At 51.1% G+C, this 22145-nt stretch overlaps 1 protein-coding gene across 1 annotated transcript in view; it reads right to left on the bottom strand.

Moving 5' to 3' along the window:
• LOC135262642 (polypeptide N-acetylgalactosaminyltransferase 10-like) overlaps positions 1-22145 on the bottom strand; it is a 63055-nt gene that overhangs the window by 22474 nt on the left and 18436 nt on the right. Inside the window, exons 2-4 of the mRNA XM_064349711.1 lie at positions 18772-18862; positions 18197-18335; positions 15068-15234 (exon numbers count right to left, since the gene is read on the bottom strand). Of these exons, the coding sequence (XP_064205781.1) occupies positions 15068-15234; positions 18197-18335; positions 18772-18862 (397 nt within the window). The remainder of the gene's footprint in view (positions 1-15067; positions 15235-18196; positions 18336-18771; positions 18863-22145) is intronic.

Genomic DNA, 22145 nt, shown 5'->3' with positions numbered 1-22145 from the left:
GGAAGCGGATATCCACTCTCTTCATTATAATCCCACAGCCTTTAATGCAATCATCTGATTTCCCCTTTACGAAGCAACAGAGAACAGCCTCCACACACAGGCTCTGAGCTCAACTGTCACTCAAACACATTAAAGACGTCCTGAATCTGACCCAAAAAAACCGTCTGAGGAAGCAGCTGAGACAGAGCGTGACTCGGACACATGCAAACTGAACACACACTGCAGGTAGAGAGAGAGAGAGTGTGAGAGAGAGAGAGACTGTGTGAGAGAGTGAACGAGAAAGAGAGAGAGTGTGTGTGTGAGAGAGAGAGACTGTGTGAGAGTGTGAGAGAGTGAACGAGAAAGAGAGAGAGAGAGAGTGAGAGTCTGTGTGAGAGTGTGAGAGAGTGAGAGAGTGAACGAGAAAGAGAGAGAGAGAGTGAGAGTCTAAAAGAGAGAGAGAGGGAGAGAGAGTGAGAGACAGTGTGAGAGTGAGAGAAAAAGTGAATGAGAGAGAGAAAGCAGGAGAGAGTGAGAGAGAGTGAATGAGAGCGAGAGAGAATGAGAAAGAGAAATAGAAAGAGAGAGAGATAATGACAGAGAGAGAGTGAGCGAGAGTGTGAGAGAGAGAGAGACAAACACAGACAGCATGAGTGTGAGAGAAAGAGCAAGAGAGAGATAACGAGAAAGAGAGAGAGTGAGTGAAAGAGCAAGTAACTTCCAGGTTAAACTTAAAGGGGCCTGTGCGGAGGGGGGCTGTGCGCTTTAAACGCCGGCGGTGTCAGTCAGACGCATTTGTCACGCGTCGTGTTGAGCATCTTTATCAAAGGGAAGGAGAGCCACTATCTGCGCTGAGCTGAAGGGGACAGCAGCCTTGCATCAGCCAGGAAGCACAGCACAGTGATGAACGCTCGAGCGGGAGGATCAGCCATGAGGGAGGATCAGCCTGAGCGGGAGGATCAGCCCTGAGGGAGGATCAGCCCTGAGGGAGGATCAGCCTAAGCGGGAGGATCAGCCCGAGCATGAGGATCAGCCTGAGCAGGAGGATCAGCCCTGAGGGAGGATCAGCCCGAGCGGGAGGATCAGCCTGAGCGGGAGGATCAGCCCGAGCGGGAGGATCAGCCCGAGCGGGAGGATCAGCCTGAGCGGGAGGATCAGCCCTGAGGGTTTCAAACGCCGCCTCGGACATGAAGAACAAGCACAAACACAACACGCTCATATTCAGGCCCGGAGAAGCAGGGGAACCGCTCGCCCAGAACCGCCCCGCCCCGCTCTGCCCAGCCCCGCCCCGCGGCTCGGCATTAATAAAATATCCCCTCTGCAGCAGGGCAGGGCCCGGGACCACAGAGAACGGGAGCGCGCTTCACACGCATGCCCCCCCCCCAGATTTATACACACGGCCTCCCCCCCCCCCAAAAAAAAAACGGGGCATGGATATGGACAGAAGAACCCTGACCCTAGACCAGCGCTCCTACACCTAGAAACTTCAGGAATACAGACCACGTGTGTGTGTGTGTGTGTGTGTGTGTGTGAGTGGGTGTGTGTGTGAGGCAGGGTGTTTATGTGTGTGTGCGTGTGCGTGTACATCCTGCCCGGAAGGTCTCACTGCAGTTCAGAAGCCTCCCCTTATCACATTAAAATCGGCTCCTGGGGCTGCTGTGCCAGACCTGATCTGAGAGAGCATTCAACCCTGAGGCACATTAAATTGGTTATAAAAAATTTAACGACTGTGAGAGAATACAGCCGCGTGCACGTACACAGCTCACAGAAAGAAGCCATTTTAAAAACGACAAAAATGAATTTAAAAAGTTCATAGAAAGGTTGCAAACACCTGGCTGCAGCTAGAAAAAAAAACATCAATACATCCATCGCTGCCTCTTCCCCCTCGTCGTCTTCCTCATCAGGCGTGATAGGTTTCCAGGTGGCTCCTGATCTTAATGACGTTTCATTTAGGGAGACCACGCTGGGAAATGCCAGCACGTCATTTTCACTGCAGCTGGAAACACATCAGACACACGAGGACGAGCAGGTGCAGCAGCCACAACCTGGAGGCCTTAGTACAGGAATGCACACACACGTGCAGGGACGCACACACACACACACACACACACACACACACACACACACACGGACGACACGCAGGCGCGTGTACACACACACACGCACATGCACACACACACACGCACACACACACACACACACATGACACGCAGGCGTGTGTACACACACACACACACAAAGGGACGCAAACACACACGCGCACACACACACACACACACACACACGACACGTAGGCGCGTGTACACACACACACACAGGGACGCAAACACACACACACACGCCAGACTGAGTCTACAGTCAATATTTGACTCCCGCACCGACTCCACCCACACACACAGCGACCCCGCCCACTGCATGGAAATCCCAAGACACGGGCTGTAGCGGCGAACACGTAAATTAACAGGATTAAAGAAGAAATGTGTCCCCTGCCGTCAGCAGATAACTGCTTGTGTAAATAGCATGGATGGGATAGGCGGCTACAGTCTACACAGACAGCATCAATTAAGCTGTACGAACTCAGCCATTTTGTGCCCCGGTTTCTATGGGTACTGAAGCGCCCCTCCCCTCCACGAACAAACACCCTGACAACATAAACGAAGCATAAATCACCCTCACAGGGCCCAGCGAAAAACTATGACAGCAATTTAATATCCTCCTCCGTTCCCTCCCGATCATGCAAATCTGTATGCAAATGTGTATACTGCAGAGAAAGTGACTGACGGAGAGAGAGAGAGGGAGAGAGAGGGAGAGAGAGAGAGGGAGAGAGAGGGAGAGAGAGGGAGGGAGAGAGGAGGAGAGGGAGATGGAAGGAGAGAGGAGGGAGAGGAGAGGAGAGGAGAGAGAGAGAGAGAGAGAGAGAGAGAGCTCCCACGCGAAAATCAGAAGTCTTAATTTCAGGTGAATAAATGACGCTGCTGGTCCAGCTAACCGAAGCTAGCAGTGATTACTCATCCGAACGGACGTCTCTGGGGTGTTGCACGCGCATTAGTCTTTATTAAAGGGTGGGGCAGCCCAGGTCACAGCAGCAGTGTCAACTGTTGACTCAATTTACAGTAAAGATAACGTGTTACTGTAACCACGCGCCACGACAGGCCCCGCACTCCGCTTCAAGACGCCACGTTCGCCCCAGACACCCAAAGAGCTGATTAAATAAAAAATAAAAAAAACCCAATAAGGGATCATTACGACTATGATAATACAAGGTTCCAGAAGGCAGTCAAACCAAGATGCTGATTAAATTTTCCACCGCAGAGCAATCCTGTTTTTCTTCCCCCCCCCCCCCCACCACACCCCCCCACACCTCCCATTACAGAGGCATAATTTAGGCAATTTATAAGGAGATTTCCATTAAAGTGTAATTTGATCCACCGAGCTGAAGAACCCGGGACGCGGCTGTGTGTAATCGGATGGCTGTGTGTAATCGGATGAAGCTGAAGAACCCCGGGATGCGGCTGTGTGTAATCGGATGAAGCTGAAGAACCCGGGATGCGGCTGTGTGTAATCGGATGAAGCTGAAGAACCCGGGATGCGGCTGTGTGTAATCGGATGAAGCTGAAGAACCCGGGATGCGGCTGTGTGTAACGGATGAAGCTGAGAACCCCGGATGCGCTGTGTGTAATCGGATGAAGCTGAAGAACCCGGATGCGGCTGTGTGTAATCGGATGAAGCTGAAGAACCCCGGGATGCGGCTGTGTGTAATCGGACGAAGCTGAAGAAGCCCGGGATGCGGCTGTGTGTAATCGGACGAAGCTGAAGAACCCCGGGATGCGGCTGTGTGTAATCGGATGAAGCTGAAGAACCCTGGGGTGCGGCTGTGTGTAATCGGATGAAGCTGAAGAACCCTGGGGTGCGGCTGTGTGTAATCGGACGAAGCTGAAGAACCCCGGGATGCGGCTGTGTGTAATCGGATGAAGCTGAAGAAGCCCGGGGTGCGGCTGTGTGTAATCGGATGAAGCCCCTCTTAAGAAGCAGCCACTCGAACCACGGATCCCGTCACAGTCACGAATCCCGCTGGGTCAGGCGTCCCGAACGCCGCACCGCCCTGAAGAGAGCGGGAAAGTGACTCAAGAGCACTCGGGCGCTCTCCGACGCGCACGCTCACGCCCACGCATTTTAATAAAGTTCTCTCATTCAATTATTCTCCTATTTCTGCGTGTGCAGCAAGGCGAAGGAGGTTCTGAGGAAAGACAGTGGGTTCATTCCAGACGCTTGGCAGAGGACCAGCGTGTGCAGAGGAATATTTTATCCTCTGAAAGATATTCAAGAAACGGGAAAACCAAGACTTCAAAATTACAAGAGCTTTGGAAATGTCATAAAAGACAGACTTATCAAAGAACGAGAGAACGAACGGTGACACGGGTTCGACAGCAACAGCCAACCAAAACCGAAACTAATTTCTAACGTACTCAACAGTTGGTACTGAAGACGCTACCAATATTCTCTCAGTACCAAAATACCAAAGGTTCTCTCAGAGTTCATCGGACGGCCTTTGTGTAATCACTGAATTAAACTCCTCTCACATACACCGCAGTAATAACGCTGGAGTCCTCTGAGCTCCACGGCTCTGCTCGCACTGCCACCACACAAAGGCCTGCTGATCCAGTACTGCCACCACACAAAGGCCTGCTGATCCAGTACTGCCACCACACAAAGGCCTGTTGATCCAGTACTGCCACCACACACAGGCCTGCTGATCCAGTACTGCCACCACACACAGGCCTGCTGATCCAGTACTGCCACCACACACAGGCCTGCTGATCCAGTACTGCCACCACACACAGGCCTGCTGATCCAGTACTGCCACCACCGCGACATAGCTCAGGAGGTAAGACCGATTGTCTGGCAGTCGGAGGGTTGCCGGTTCAAACCCCGCCCTGGGGGTGTTGAAGTGTCCTTGAGCAAGACACCTAACCCCTAACTGCTCTGGCGAATGAGAGGCATCAATTGTAAAGCCTTGGATAAAAGCGCTATATAAATGCAGTCCATTACCATTTTCCATCAGAAACATCGCCCTGCAATAACGGCGTTCGAAGGATTCCATTAGAATTCCTCGGGCGGTTCGATGCGAGGGTCCGAGCTCACCTGTTACCTTGGAGGACTGCCACACATCGCCTTTTCTCCGCTGCTGAAAAGCTGCTTTTGTCTCGTTCGCGGCGATCGATCGACGGACAATCAGCGAACAGACAAAAGACGACGCGACAAGGCTAGCACTGAACGCCAGGAGCGGTACATAACAGACCCTTGGTTGCCCGTATCTCTGTCAGTTACTGTCTGGAATCTTCCACGCAGTTCAGGCCAAACTGCCGGCGCTGCACGGGTTTTGGGGACAGCTGGGCTCACGGCGTACCTCCCATCCAAAAACAATTAACAGGGAAAGAATTTTGATAACGCTGAGCCAATCAGAACGACCCACCGCATCGACCGCCATTTCACCCGCCGCCGACGCTAGCGAGCTCGAGCCGCACGGGGGAGCTCTCAAAAGAAACCCGAATTTTGAGCGCCGCGCGTACGGGCGAGCGCGGGATGGCGTGACGCGTGTCCCGGCGGTAAGGGGAAGTCAGCGGGAGTTCAGAGGGGATCAGAAACACACCGGGGCTCCTGTCTGTCGAGAACGTGTCCCCCCCCCCCCAGGGGGACGGGCGTCAGGTAAACACACACCACACGCCACTGATTCCACTACCCCCTAAACGCCTGGGCCGCTCGGGGGGGGGGGCTGAATGCGGTCTCGGAACACGGCGGGGAGTTTGGGAATCTCCAGTTTCCCATGAGCCTCTGCTCTGTTTAAAAGCATGCAGTGCTGCCATGGGCCGATGGCAACAGGTAGTGTGGAGGCAGAGTTTTGTGGGAGCTGGCGGGCAGAGGGAAGGGGGGGGGGGTGAGGTGCAGAAATTCAATTACAGCCTAATGAAGAATGAGACCCCCCTCCCCCGCCCCCCCCCCAGCCCGCGTGCGGCTCAGCCGCATAATTAATAATAATTAGCCAGGCACAGACATGCGGCAGGGCCTTTAATAACTCCAGCGCTGCCAATCTTCAGCGCTGCTCCTCTTCCTCAGCGAAGGACGGCGGCGCTCGGGCTGATTAATGCAGACCCGGCCTGATTACCGCTCGTCAGGAATATGCAAATACCCCCGCCATCAGCTCCACGGCGTTGAGCTCATCTTCTCTCCTCAACACTTTCGGGGGGGGGTCTTGGTGTGGGGGTGTGGGGGGGGTGCGGGGGCGGGGGGTTGGGTCCAACGGGCCCACCGCCGGCACCGTTTCGAGCTGCGGTACGAAACATCCAGAATTGGCCCTGTGCGGAGCCTGTCATTCACTTCCTAATCATTATTAACGAGGAGTGAACAGCACAGTGAGGGGAACGAGCCATCAGCCAACAGAAGAGTCGGGTTCATAAAAAACTGAACATTAAAAAGAAAAAAGATAGAAAACAAAAAATCTTTATACGCTACATAAAACACCCTTAAACCTCATTTGTCTGTGTGTGTGTGAGTATGAATGTGTGTGTGTGTGCGTGTGAGTGTGAATGTGTGTGTGTGAGTGTGTGTGCGTGTGCGTGTGTGTGTGTGTGTGTGAGTGCGCGTGTTAGTGTGAATGTGTGTGTGTGTGTGTGTGTAATAAGAGATGTGTGCCCTGTTCACCATGTAGTGGGGCAGGGGTGGGGGGGGTGAAAATGAAAAACAGAGCTGGGTGGTGTGGTATTCATGCTGATGTTGATGTTTATTCTTGGTTTTGCCGGGAACTCCTGCTCCTGCTTCACTTAAACACCTGCCAGGTTATTTGGAGGTGATTAAGTGCTACTTAATTAGACAGAGAGAGAAATCTCTGGAGCTCGGTCCGATCCATACCAGCTCATTAAACGAACGGGCCAGCTTACAGGATTCGAACAAAGGACCAAAATATCCAAATAGCCTTTTTCTTGAACAAATGATGGCCTTTTATAAGAGCTCATTGGAGCTTCAAGATTTTCCTGTTTACAATGTCAGTCTATTAGTGGAAGCACAAAGCCAAAAACATCAGCTGCTAAGCCGCACCCTGTCACCGGTAAACAGGCGCAAAGCGTTTCGGACGTGTTGTGGCGGACGCTGGCAGAGGAACGGGACGAGCAGGAGCCAGCGGTGCGGCCCGTCACTCTCAGCCGATGTGCCGCCGCTCGCGATCAGTCATCAGGAGAACGAGCGGATGACTCCGCGGCGCGATGGGGATGCTGACTCCGCTCAACAGGAGGTTCGGCGTTGAGGCCCCCTCCTCCTCCCCCCCCCCCCCCCCCCCGAGTCGACCGGGCTCTGACGTGCTCCCGCCCTTACGCGCTTAATTAAAGTGACTGATTGGCTCGGAGCGGAGTCCGAGACCCCCGGTGTAGAGGCTGTAAAACAAGGGGGGGCCAATCTTACACTGAAATGGGCCAGAGAGAACATGTGTGTGTGTGTGTGCGTGTGTGTGTGTGTGTGAGAAGAGAGTGTGTGTGAGAGTGTGCGTAGCTGAATATATATGGTGTGTGTATAGCTGTATCAGAGGTGTGTATGGCTGTATATAAGATGTGTGTGTGCAGCTGTATATGAGAGGTGTGTGTATAGCTGTATATATAAGGTGTGTGCAGCTGTATATATAAGGTGTGTGCAGCTGTATATATAAGGTGTGTGCAGCTGTATATATGAGGTGTGTGTATAGCTGTATATAAGAGGTGTGTGTATAGCCGTATATAAGGTGTGTGTAGCTGTATATATGAAGTGTGTGTATATAAGAGGTGTGTGTATAGCCGTATATAAGTATGTAAGGTGCAGTAAAGGTGCTTGCAGCAGTAACGCCAGTAAAGTTTGGTCCAATGCTCCACTGTGACAGAGCAGCGGCACGATCAATCTGCTGCCTGTAGTCTTCAGTCACCACTGGCCACTTACAGCACAGACACATCGACCCGTCACAGACACAGACACAGACACAGACACATCGACCCGACACAGACACAGACACATCGACCCGACACACACACACACACACAGACACAGACACATCGACCCGACACAGACACAGACACATCGACCCGACACAGACACAGACACATCGACCCGACACACACACACACACACACAGACACAGACACATCGACCCGACACAGACACAGACACATCGACCCGACACACACACACACACACAGACACAGACACATTGACCCGACACAGACACATCGACCCGACACAGACACAGACACATCGGCCAGACACAGACACAGACACATCGGCCCGACACAGACACAGACACATCAACCCGACACAGACACAGACACATCGACCCGACACACACACAGACACAGACACATCGGCCCGACACAGACACAGACACATCGACCCGACACAGACACAGACACAGACACATCGGCCCGACACAGACACAGACACATCAACCCGACACAGACACAGACACATCGACCCGACACACACACAGACACAGACACATCGGCCCGACACAGACACAGACACATCGACCCGACACAGACACAGACACAGACACATCGACCCGACACACACACAGACACAGACACATCGGCCCGACACAGACACAGACACATCGACCCGACACAGACACAGACACAGACACATCGGCCCGACACAGACACAGACACATCAACCCGACACAGACACAGACACATCGACCCGACACACACACAGACACAGACACATCGGCCCGACACAGACACAGACACATCGACCCGACACAGACACAGACACAGACACATCGACCCGACACAGACACAGACACGTCACTCCAACGGGCGATCGCCGCAGTCTGAGGCACCTTCGAGCCCAGAGCAGCTGACGGGTCTGCGTGCTACGCCAAGCCCGTGGAGCTCCAAGCCCGTGGAGCTCCAAGCCCGTGGAGCTCCAAGCCCGTGGAGCGCCAAGCCCGTGGAGCTCCAGCCAGAGGAGCGAGGCGTTTCACACTCACGCCGTCAGAATAACAACACAGTGGTTAAAAACAAATGAATAAATAACTGAATGAATTTCTGAACAAGAAATTAGCAGATGTTTATTTTTTTTTCTTCCGCCCACCAAGCACGTCCACAGCATAACGCGTTCCGGTAGCTCAGGGGAAACGCCACGCTCCTGATCGAACCCGACCCCGCAACTCCAACTGCGTAGCTTTTTAAGAGCGGGTCAAACCAACACCTGGCACGCTCCGAGCCACAGACAGCAGGGGAGGCGCTTCTGTGGTTTAACCCTTACACAGGCGCAATGATGTAATGAAGGGGGTAAAAGGGAGGGGGGTGGGGAGGGGGATCTGCAGTTAAACCAGCAACTGTGCATACATCAGCACGAATGAATGCGTGAATGAAAGTGTGTGTGTGTTTTGTGTGTGTGTGAGAGAGAGAGAGAGAGAGAGAGAGAGAGAAGTGTGTGTGTTTTGTGTGTGTGTGTGTGTAGAGAGAGCGTGTGTGTGTGTGTTTGTGTGTGAGAGAGAGAGTGTGTAGAAAAGAACGAAAAAATAACAGACATGAAAAAGCACTGGGGAGCAATCTGCTAGGTCGAAGGAGGAAAACCAGCAGAAGCACCAAAACACAAGAAAACCAGCAGACCCTGAAGCCTGGGCGTCCCAGTCTATTAAAGCTGTGGGCCCAGGCAATTCCCGTCAGGCCAGGGGAGGGAAGGGGGGGGGGTGAACAGGACAGACTGACCTCATGGGAGAAACAGACACACGTAGCACAGCACACTGTCCACTCCAGGAGCAAGTCTACAGTGTAGCACTGCAGACTCTATAGCATTACTGTACCACACTCTTCCCCACATCCAGCCTCAGCTCACCAATGAGGTCATGTGGACAACACGCAGGAGGGTGTGTGTGTGTGTGAACGGCACACAGGAGGGTGTGTGTGTGTGTGTGTGTGTGAACGCCACACAGGAGGGTGTGTGTGTGTGTGTGTGTGTGAACGGCACACAGGAGGGTGTGTGTGTGTGTGTGTGTGTGTGTGTGTGTGTGTGTGTGAACGGCACACAGGAGGGTGTGTGTGTGTGTGAACGGCACACAGGAGGGTGTGTGTGTGTGTGTGTGAACGGCACACAGGAGGGTGTGTGTGTGTGTGTGTGTGTGAACGGCACACAGGAGGGTGTGTGTGTGTGTGTGTGTGTGAACGGCAACAGGAGGGTGTGTGTGTGTGTGTGTGAACGCCACACAGGAGGGTGTGTGTGTGTGTGTGTGAACGCCACGCAGGAGGGTGTGTGTGTGTGTGTGTGTGAACGGCACACAGGAGGGTGTGTGTGTGTGTGTGTGTGAACGCCACACAGGAGGGTGTGTGTGTGTGTGTGTGAATGGCACACGAGGCTGACGTGTCCAGAACAATGCTAACTACACTGTAGCACCGCGGCTGTGTGCTGCTGAAGTCCACACTGCCTCCCATGACGCTTGGCCATTTAACAGACACTCTTACCCAGAGTGCCTTGCACGGACTACATGTGTACAGACAATCGATTTATAGAGCTGGGTATTTCACTGAGGCTGTTCAGGTTAAGCATCTTTGCTCACGGGTACAACGGCTGTGCCCCAGCTGGGAAGCAAACCCGCAACCTCTGCATTACAAGCCCGGCTCCCTAAGAATTACCCTGCACTGCCCACCGTTATTCTCTAATACTGCAACAGAGCAGCGCCTCCTGAGTCTGACATCACTGCACTCTGTAATCACCAGCATTACATCACACATCACACCAGCGCTTCCTATGCCGAGTGTAACATCAGCGTAGATCACACTGTCCCATGCAGGCAGCAACGGTTCTCACTCAGAAAACAAATGAGACGCGATCACCCACTGCTGGGACAGTCAACTGCAAAACTGGGAGAGTACGTCTTCACACGAGAAGCATGAAATGATGCGGATACACTTCACTGCTTCCGAGGTGGGTCTGAATTAGCAAGGGTGCTTCTACACGGCGAACCATTTAGCACAGGTAATGAAAAAATAAAAATAAAAATAAAAGGAACTGGTTTGCATGCTGTAATGTGCGCACCATTACTCTGTGTATTAAAGGGTGTGTTTAGCCCACGGCTGCCCACCCCAGGACCTCCCCCAGGGAAGCTGAGCCCGAGCAGACTGTCCTCACTGCACCACACACTGAGATTAATCACATTCAAATGAGTTTACTAGTGGTTTCAGACCGCATCTTTATTATAGTGTTCGAATGGAGGATGTTTTCATTGGACGAACATGGCTTGCCACACTGTGATTGGATGAAGAATTCTTCCTCCACATCATGTACTCCTCTGTCAATATAAAGCCTTCATCGAACGCCACAAATTGAGCAATGCACGAAAATTTTAATTATTACATTACATTACATTACATTACAGGCATTTATCAGACACTCTTATCCAGAGCGACGTACAACAAGTGCATTAGTTCAAGGTGCAGAGGTGCAAAAGAAACACACTAGAGTGAAGTAAAGATCGTAGTGCCAGAAGTGACCACATAGATCAGAACTCCAACCCTGCAGAGTAACCTGTTCAGCAAACAACAATCCTGCCAAGTACAAACTAGCACTGAAATCATATTTGCCTAATCAGAATCAGACAAACAAAAACAATCCTGCCAAATAAAAACTAACGTAATCGTATTAGCCTAACTAGGTACATTGAGCTAAACTATAGGCTAGGGAGGGGTGGGGAGAGGTGCAGCCTGAAGAGATGAGTCTTTAGTCTGTGTTTGAAGGTAGTCAGATTCTCAGATTCTAGAATTATGTTGTGTAGCATTTTACAACAAACCTACGGAGGAGGAATGACTGTGTGGCCACTTCACAGTTGTACTGGTACTTAAGTTTTATGTGGGCACAGGTGATGCTACAGCTAAAGATGAAGTCACTCTGCAAGAGATCATCAGTCACTGGTACTTGCAGAAGGAAGCTGACACACACACACACACACACACACACACGCACACGCCGTATCATATAAACTCTCCTAGTAACATTGCAGAGCAGCACCACACAGATAATCACAAGCAACTATGACATTAACAGCATCCATTTCGGCTCAAACAAACCTGCGTCCTGAAACGAAATGGCCGCCATTTATCACCAGTGGCAGCCGGCAGCCAGCTTGCCGCTACAAAGTGCTTTGTGAAAGGCACTATATAAATCCTATTTAAATTCAACTACTTGCTCTCGAAGTTTTTATTCTCATTGTTAAGTACAAGCACACACATTATTGTTAAGTACAAGCACACACATTATTTATAAGTACAAGGACAGAGATTATAGTTAAGTATAGGCTAAACGCGCACACCGCAGTATCAAAATGTCTGTTCAAAAGACATGTCCTCACTTTCACAGGACAAAACGTCTCTTCGGCCCTTATCAAGCAAATCCACCGCTGAAAATTGACCTAGCGAGCACTGCTCAAAAAAGAAGAAAAAAAAATCACTTACATTAAGTGTTAAAAGCACATCAAAAGTAGAAGGGGTAACAGGGAGAGAGGTGACCAGGCGGACAGACTCCGCTACAAATGGAGCAAGTGTCTTTGATCCTGGAGTAGGCTGACCGCTAATGAAGAGATATAATGGGATAGAATGAAGTCACAGGAAAGGCAGGCAGAGAAGAGCACTCAAACATGGTGTGGGCTCGTCCATTCAACCGTCAGCCCGATCGACACACCAAGGTCAAATCATAGAGCTGAACTCAGCGCCATTATACCTAAATCTGCACACAATCTAAACAACGGCCAGCACCCACTTCAAAATCATAAGTCGCAGTGGTTTTGCTGGATTTAAAAAATTTTTTTTTTTGGTTTAGTTAAAAACTGATAGGAAACAGAAATCTGTTCTGCAGTGAAATGTAACACTTTGAAAAGTCGCTTTTTTGGTTGATATATATATATATATATATATATATTTCAAAAATTCTAAGTCAGTCTTCCAGAACTCCACTACTTTCAGTTACCAGTGGTGATTGTGACATCAGCATTAGAATGTTCAGTTAAGAACATTCTAATTACATTGTGAGCTCAGTCCTTAAATAGTTAAGGGAAATAAATAAGGTCCCACTGCAGGGGCGTAATGAGACTCAAGGGAGTGAGCTTAACAGAATGAGAAGATTATGAATATTAATCTTGACAGCCAATTAAATATGATACTAGATTTTTATTTATTTATTTTCAGGCAAAAGCACAATACGATACACGGCAACTTCATTCTAGAAGCGTAGGCCTTTGGCTTAAATCCGATCCAGTCGATTCGTTCATACAAGATTTGTAATGTGTCACATGACACAATGGGGTGCAAACCTCTTAAGGCGATTCTGTAAACAGCCCCTCACATTTACAAAAGCAGGAATCCAAAGTGAAGAACGATATCCGCATGCAAACGCATTTCACCAATGAGCTTTGGACTAGGAAACCTGGCAGAGCACGTGGGAGGGACCACTGACTGTTTCAGCAGAAATATCACACAGTATTACAGGCATTCAGCAACTGCCCTTATCCAGAGTGAATTCAACGCAACTTCATAACTTTTAGCATTTTTACACAGTATCGTATAAAACGCTAAAAATATAAATGACAGCAATTTCAGCTTAAGTAACTTGCTCAAGGCTGCAGCTGCATTGTTCTACCTGGGAAACAAACCTGCAACCTCCAGGTTACAAGGCCAGTTTCTATAACCATTATACTATACTGCCTCCTGATCTATTCCAGAAAGAGTGTTCTCTGGTTGGTTGGGTGGTTGCTAAATATATATGTACAAATATTTGTGCAAAAATAAATGCAATATAGTTATATATATTGTAATAAATGTGCAAATTTGTTACGTTCCTTGAGATCAGTCAAACAACAAAATAAAAACCCTTTGAAGAATCCAGGCCAAAAAAAGAAGAGCTACAAAGGAAGCCCTGAAAGATACCCAGTGTAATGAACGCTCATGGAGAATCTGAATCGGTCAGTGTAAACATGTTATTGAAAACAGAGCTGGTTGTTCGCTTCAATTACGGCCCATTACATTAAAAAGCCACAAGAGATGAGCTGAGTATCAGCTGAAACCTGCACGGTCACAACATCCTAAAAAATGCAAGACAGCCAGAACCGACTGGAATTGTGTGTTCATTTAAAAAAAACTGCTTTAACAACATTCTTTTTTTGTTGTTTTTACAGTTCAGAAAGAAAACTTTTCCAGGGCATCGAGCATCATTCTTTAGACCCTTGTTCAGTGGAAATCCCTCTTCCCCCGTTTCTGTCGCTAAACTAAAAGAAAAGGACGTTAGCCCGAGATGAAGGGCATCAAGGCTGAAAACGGAGGACCTCCTCAGGAGTTCAAACAGATAGAATTAAACGCAGGAGGAGACGTGTCTGGACAGAAGGCCGAGAAGCTAACTGAATTAGTTTTCCACTGTAAACCAACACCACGGCACGCTTAATGACTCCATCATTTACCCTCCATACTTTTACAGTCCGTTAATAATAAAGTAAGTAAACACATCCGTCAGCGCGAGGCACGTCGTTCCGATCCAATTAAAGTTTAATTAAAACGTTTGCTCATGGAGCCGCCATTAGGGGGCCGAAAAAGGTCCAGCGGCCTGAACACCACCACCATCGTGGCCTGAACACCACCGCCATCGCAGCCTGAACACCACCACCATCGCGGCCTGAACACCGCTGCCATCACGGCCTGAACACCACGGCCATCACAGCCTGAACACCACCATCGCAGCCTGGACACCACCGCCATCACAGCCTGAACGCCACCGCCATCACAGCCTGAACACCACCGCCATCGCAGCCTGAACACCGCCGCCAAAAGCGAGTGTCACCAGTGTCACAAAAGCACGGATAAACACACCTTTACCTGTAAGTCACAGGGGTACACACGGGAGGTGCTAATAAGCCATTAGCAGATAATCACTTCACAGGAGAACGTACTGTAGAAACAGAGCACATAGATCGGCAATCTACTGCCCCAAAAATAACAGTACCCTGCAGGGCACGTACAGGTAGGCCCCAACGGGAAGGTGGAGGGTGAAGGGCGGGGGGCAAAGGGCGAAGGGTGGAGGGCGGGGGGCCTACCCTTATCGCTGAAGTCGTCCACCAGGATGATCTCGGCGATGAGCTCGGGCGGCGAGCGGTTGAGCACGCTGTGCACGGTGCGGAGCAGTGAGGACCAGCCCTCGTTGTGGAAGGGGATGATGATGCTGGTGTTGGGCAGCCTCTCCGAGTACAGCTTCTGCTTGCAGCTGCAATCAAACCGTAATAAAACAACAACAACGCAATCAGAATTAGACACTAATACCGTTTTATTTTTATCTATTTTTTTTTTTTTTTTTTTGCAAAGTCACAAGAGAAGAACTTCCGGAGAGGGCAAGAGGCAGAACGACCGTTCTCCATGCAGATGCGTTTTTTCTCTTTTTTTTTGATGGGGTGCTCATGGGAAATTACAGGATTTCTCCTTTCATTTCCACAGCGGAACAAGACTCAGCCCATTTGACTACCCAGACACAGCCTCTGTGGATTCCCCCTCTCCTCCCCATCAGTCTGGGGCTTTTGATTGACACCGACTCACTCCGCCCCCCTCCCTCACGTATAACAAAAAGCATTCGAGATTCTCAGACAGAGTGGGGGGGAAAAAAAGCTCCTGAGGCAGAGGTATCATGACATGGCAGAAGTATCGTGACATGACAGAGGTATCGTGACGCAACCAAGGTATCGTGACGTGACAGAGGTATTGTGATAAGGACTCTGCACAGGATGGATAACTGTGACCCTGGTTGCCGACGACCTCCATCAATCACTTTGCTTTGTGCAGGACTGTTTGCCAGAATATCCGTAGTCAACAGGCCTGGGACCAGTGTGTGGAGGAAGCGGTCCTCTCCAGCCCCGAGCCCAGCCACAACCAGGAGTCAGCAGGTACTCATTAGATCAGAAAACAGCAGCAGCACCAGCAGCAGCAGCAGCAGCAGCAGCAGCAGAGCTTGTGAGCGACAGGGTCAATTGAGAACTAACTGGCTGCAGAATAGAGGAAGTTAAATGTGGTGATTTCCTGGAGACCCGAGAGGAAACAGGAAGCAGAATGTGACGGCAGAGCAGACGCTAGGCTCCATTACACGCTCTTACACAAACACCACAAACTGGGGCGATCAGAGGAGGCCCTGGGGGGTGTTTGACCTGCGATTCCCTCACACCTCAGAACATTAGCGAGCGTCTCCACGGCGACAGGCGCCCTGGGGGACCACTGGGTACCCAGGAGACCTCTGGGAGAACGAGTCCCTGCTGGGCTCTGTGCTTAGCTCAGCACAGCTTTACACCACATTCACAATGAATACAGCTTAACACAGCTAGCACAGCTAGCACAGCTAGCACAGCTAGCACACTGTACACCACATGGCCAAAGGTGTGTGGACACCTGACATCCAACCTCTCATCCAAAATTATGAGCATTAATAAGGGGTTGGTCCATCCTTTGCTGCTATAACAACCTCTACTCTTCTGGGAAGGCTTTATACTAGAAATAGGAGCACTGCTACAGAGATTTGCTTCCATTCAGCCATAAGAGCATTAGCGAGGTTGGGCGCTGATGTTGGGTCATAAGGCCTGGCTCGCAGTTGGCTTTCGATCCCAAAGGTGTTGGGTGGGGTTGACGTCAGGGCTCTGCGCAGGCCAGTCAAGTTCTTCCACACCATTTTCAACAAAACCATTTCTATATGGATCTCATCGTGTGCCCGAGGGCATTGTCATGCTGAAACAAGAAAAGGGCCTTCCCAAACCTGTTGGGGAAGCTCAGAATAGCCTAGAATGTGATTGTATGCTGTATACATTAAGATTTGCCTTCACTGAAACTAAGGGGCCTAGTCCAAACCATGAAAAACAGCCCCAGACCAAGGGACGTCCAGATACTTTTGGTCATATGCTGTACGTTGTGCTGGTTCTACTGGTCGTTTGAATGATGAAAGGACAAAGAATAATAATAAATGAAGCCTCTGTACATCAAATGAAAATACTTCCAAGCAGTGTCAGGGTTAAAGAGGATCACAGAATTCAATGGATTTTAAATAAGATCTACAGAGGCTGGAGAAAGCTGTTATCCCCTGAACATGGAGCTAATGATGCTAGCAAGGTCAAACCCTTTCCGATGTGATCTGCTGCAGCCCGCCGTCCTCCAAGGACATGGAGACAGGCACAAGAAAGAAGAGGAAAAAAGCAGTTAACAGACTACCCGTCTGCAGCTCCATTTGTGCTGAGCACCTGTCAGGCCCTTCAACAGCGGGGGGAGCACTCGCAGTGAAGTGGGGGGCTGAGGCGGATCGAAGGCAATCGAGGGCGATTTTAAGTTGATCTCTCAGCGAGGTTACGCTGGGTCATGTTTGACAGAGCTGTCTTCGGCACCCGGCAAAGCTGAGACCAAAATTACACAGAAGCGCTTAAGGGGGGGGGGGGGGTAGATTGATATTTGTTCTATAAGGCAACCCGGATCCGGCCCCCACGTGCACGCGGAGCAGAATTGGATTCAGGACGGCGAGAGATGAAACATCGATATCACACGCCTGGGCCTGGAGGGGGGCGGAGCCAGCAGAGCGTCTGTGACAGGCGAGGACGGGGAGGGGAGGTGTAAAATGGCGTCGCGAAGCATTTCATTTCGCATGAAACGACTGGCTCGGACACGACGCATGACATACGACAGTACCCGGTGACAGCCACTCATTTGGGACAAGGGGGGGGGGGGGGGGGGGCAGTCGTTCAAACTTTATAAATAAAACTTTTTTAAATGTCAAAAAACTGCAGCCTTTCAATTTTTTAAGTGGACTATTACCTGCATAAGAAAAGTAGGCTTTATATGTGGGATATTATCCGCTGGCACAGGACTGTTGTTAACTAAAGTGCTTTATAGCCCCCAAAAGGACAATAAGAAGGAACGGGCTCAATCACAAGGAGACACTTCCCCACTTCACACAAGGTTTCTTCAGAATTGCAAGTCAGTGCTCTAGAACTCCACTGCCTTCAGTCACCAGCGTTAGAATGTTCAGGCTAGGAACGTTCCAAATCACATGGTTAAAAGGGTTAATAACACACGGGAGTGTGGGATGGACGGAGGGGATGTTGGGAGAGGCAGTCACCCACAATGCAGCAGGGAGAGGGAGAGAGAGAGAGAGGGAGAGAGAGAGAGAGAGAGAGAGGGAAACGGTCGGACGGGGAAGCGCTCACTTCGGGTGGCGGATGTCGGCGACCGAGCGGTTGAGGGAGATGCGGTCGCTCACGTAGATGTTGAAGCCGTTCTCCCGGTACGCCTGGTCCACGCGGTCGGCGTCGGTCAGAGGGAACGGTTTCCCCTGCTCTCCGTTACCTGGCCGAGGGCGAGAGGCACAGGTGTTAGCGTGCGGACTCCGGGGTGCCGATTGGCGCATGCAGACGGTGGGCGGGGCATGGTGTGGGCGGGGCAGCCGGGGGGGGGCATGGTGTGGGCGGGGCAGCCCGGGGGGGGCATGGTGTGAGCGGGCATGGGGGGCAGCCCGGGGCGGGGCATGGTGTGGGCGGGGCAGCCCGTGGGCGGGGCATGGTGTGGGCGTGGCATGGTGTGGGCGGGACGCACTGTGAGGGCGGGGCAGCCGTGGGCGGGCATGGTGTGGGCGGCAGCCCGTGGGCGGGGCATGGTGTGGGCGGGGCAGCCCGTGGGCGGGGCATGGTGTGGGCGGGGCAGCCCGTGGGCGGGGCATGGTGTGGGGGGGGCAGCCCGTGGGCAGGGCATGGTGTGGGCGGGGCAGCCCGTGGGGAGGACGCACCTGAGCGGGCTGCATCTCGTTTGATCGCTTCGTAGTCGTGCCAGTCTTTCTTCCTCACGCCATCGTCCTTTCTGGGCCTCACGTTCAACCCCTGTCAACACGTCACATGACATTACAGACATTTACCCAAAACCCTCTTATCAAGAGTGACCCGCAAAACCATTCACACAGTATCCATTTATACAGCTGGATTTTTACTGAAGCACTTCAGGGTGCCTTGCTCAAGGGTACAACAGCAGTGTCTTACCCGGGAATCAAACCTGCAACCTCTACGTTAGGAGCCCAGTTCTAAGCATTATACCACGCCGCGGCCCCAAACCTACACCTCAGTTTCCACCGATACCTTTACTGCTACTTTTTAACTCGATATTCTATTCCGTAATTATGTTGGTTTTTAATTTTAATATTTTTTAGGAAAACACTGTTAATGGAAGAGATTAATTATAGAGAAAAACTAGGTTGAGTGACAGGCCAACACACATTCGTGATGAATTAACAGCACACAAACATGCTGGGCGTAAATACAGAAACATGGACCGAAAATCCTCTATGAGGCCCTGGTCCATTACATGCAATCTGAAAAGGCTGGAGTAGAGAGAGCTCCGGATTTCAGTAACAGAAAAACTTAAAATGAGCGCTTTCAGAGAATCCACCAAAATGCCGAATCAGAGCAAAAAAACAGCCGTGTCAGTAATCCTTCCATGACTGAGCACCTTCAAACAGCACAGACAGAACAACACATACAATTCTAGAACTCTGCGCTTCCAGATACAGGCAGTGACTGTGACATCAGCATCAGAATGCTCAGTCAAGAACATTCCGATCACACGTCTGTGATCCCACGCGACGCCTTAAAGGGTTAAAGCAATTTAATCACGGTCATTTGTCAGAATTAATCAACACGGCGTCGCCCTCCGAGCACCAGGCGGCACCAAATTAACATTTAAAATGCCCGCGCGCCTTAATTGCTTATTTTCACTCGCCACCCTCGTTTTATTTGACCTGCTAACGAGAGTGAGATATGTAGACTCCAAATGACCAACAAAAATAATAATGTACTTCATCACATTATTACAGATAATTAATGCATTCATTACACCTAACAATCATTTCACTGTGTAAAGACCCTCTTTTAAGTGCCAAATATGAAGATTTTGATTACGGCACAAAGGGGAACGATTTCCATAATGACAGGATGTAATTAGTAAACCTTGTTAAAGCGCATGAAAAGACTGACAGTGAAAATTGATTACATTACTAAATTTCAGACTAAAGGGACATCATGAGGAACAAAATTAACAGGCGGCCTGGATGCTGATTAGGAGGCCATTTTGGCTCTCGGGTTTACATTCCGTATCACTCATTTGAGTGCACACAGCAGCCTGCGTTGCTCTTACGGTCATGGAGTCTGCACAGTTTGGGGTTCACGGGAGGAGCAGGTGCAATGCCCCTCGGTTCAGGGCTTAGTGGTAACAGGCCCCAATGGGGTCACGCATGTACGCCTGTGCTTCAGAGCCCAGACATACCAGAGCCACTCCGCCATGCTGTCTCCGTGTGTGTGTATGTGTGTGTGTGTGTGTGTGTGTGTGTGTGTGTGTGTGAACCATGGCCGCGTGTGTGTGTGTGTGTGTGTGTGTGTGTGTGTGAACCATGGCCGCGCGTGTGTGTGTGTGTGAGAACCATGGCTGTGTGTGTGTGTGTGTGTGTGTGAACCATGGCCGTGTGTGTGTGTGTGTGTGTGTGTGTGTGTGAACCATGGCTGTGTGTGTGTGTGTGTGTGCCTTATGAACCATGGCCGTGTGTGTGGTGTGTGTGTGTGTGTGTGTGTGTGAACCATGGCCGTGTGTGTGTGTGTGTGTGTGTGTGTGTGTGAACCATGGCCGTGTGTGTGTGTGTGTGTGAACCATGGCTGTGTGTGTGTGTGTGTGTGAACCATGGCCGTGTGTGTGTGTGTGAACCATGGCTGTGTGTGTGTGTGTGTGTGTGTGTGTGTGTGTGTGTAAGCCCTGGCTGTGTGTGTGTGTGTGTGTGTGAGAACCATGGCTGTGTGTGTGTGTGTGTGTGTGTGTGTGTGTGTGAACCATGGCCGTGTGTGTGTGTGTGTGTGTGTGTGTGTGTGAACCATGGCTGTGTGTGTGTGTGTGTGTGTGTGTGTGTGTGAACCATGGCCGTGTGTGTGTGTGTGTGTGTGTGTGTAAGCCCTGGCTGTGTGTGTGTGTGTGTGTGTAAGCCCTGGCTGTGTGTGTGTGTGTGTAAGCCCTTGCCGTGTGTGTGTGTGTGTGTGTGCTGTAAGCCCTGGCTGTGTGTGTGTGTGTGTGTGCGTGTAAGCCCTGGCCGTGTGTGTGTGTGTGTGTGTGAACCATGGCTGTGTGTGTGTGTGTGTGTGTGTGTGTGTGTGTGTGTGTAAGCCCTGGCCGTGTGTGTGTGTGTGTGTGTGTGTGTAAGCCCTGGCTGTGTGTGTGTGTGTGTGTGTGTGTGTGAGCCACGGCAGAATAAGGGCCACTTATTGCACACATTTGTCAAATTATAGCAGCAGCCTGGGAGGCTTTATTTTTGTAGAAACTCAAAAGCAGACAGCGTTTGGGGGGGTGCGAGGGTGGGGGGGGGCTCTCCGCTGCCCCCTCCCTCTGAGGCCCAGAGCCGCGGCGACGGGTCTCCACGCGCCCTAACGGCGGTCTGCGCCCGAACGGAACACCGCAAGAGAGCGGCACGTTTGGCGTCTCGGTCAGAACGAAGACTGCGCGCCGCCGCGCGATCACGCTGGGCAGTGCGCGCCCCAGCCCCCCCCCAGCCCCCCCCCGCGCCGCCGCGCGATCACGCGGGACAGAGAGCGCCCCAGCCCCTCCCCAGCCCCTCGCAATGCCCGATTGGCTGACATCATCTTTATGAGAGCAGTCTAGACATGCTCTTCGGTCCCAGCGGATCAGGAGGGTCTGAAGGCACAATGCACTGCAGTTTCATTACACGGCTCAGTGTGTGCAGAGATGGGCTACACAGCCCGGGGTCCAGCATGCAACACAACCAGAGGGCTCAGCTGTTCAGAGTACAATTACATAAAAAGGTACAGGAGGCAGACTAACTGTGTGTGTGTGTGTGTGAGTGTGTGTGTGTGTGCACGTGCGTGTGCGTGTGTGCGCATGTGTGCGTGTACAGGTGTGTGTGTGTGAGTGTGCGCGCGCGCACGTGTGTGTGTGTGTGTGTGTGTGTGTGTGTGTGCGTGTGTGTACAGAATGAGCCAGTGCCAACTGTAGCTGGTAGCTCCATAGGGTGAAGCACAATCAACAAATGCGTTGCCCGGGGTACGGGAGGGTTCAGTTGGATAGGGGTCTGTGTGTCATTGCGCTCTAGTGACCCCTAGTGGTCGATTGGGCTGT

The sequence above is a fragment of the Anguilla rostrata genome, chromosome 9, assembly GCF_018555375.3.
Source record: "Anguilla rostrata isolate EN2019 chromosome 9, ASM1855537v3, whole genome shotgun sequence".
NCBI lineage: Eukaryota > Metazoa > Chordata > Actinopteri > Anguilliformes > Anguillidae > Anguilla > Anguilla rostrata.
Note: the sequence above shows the minus strand (reverse complement) of the source record. Positions and strands in the feature narration are given on the sequence as shown.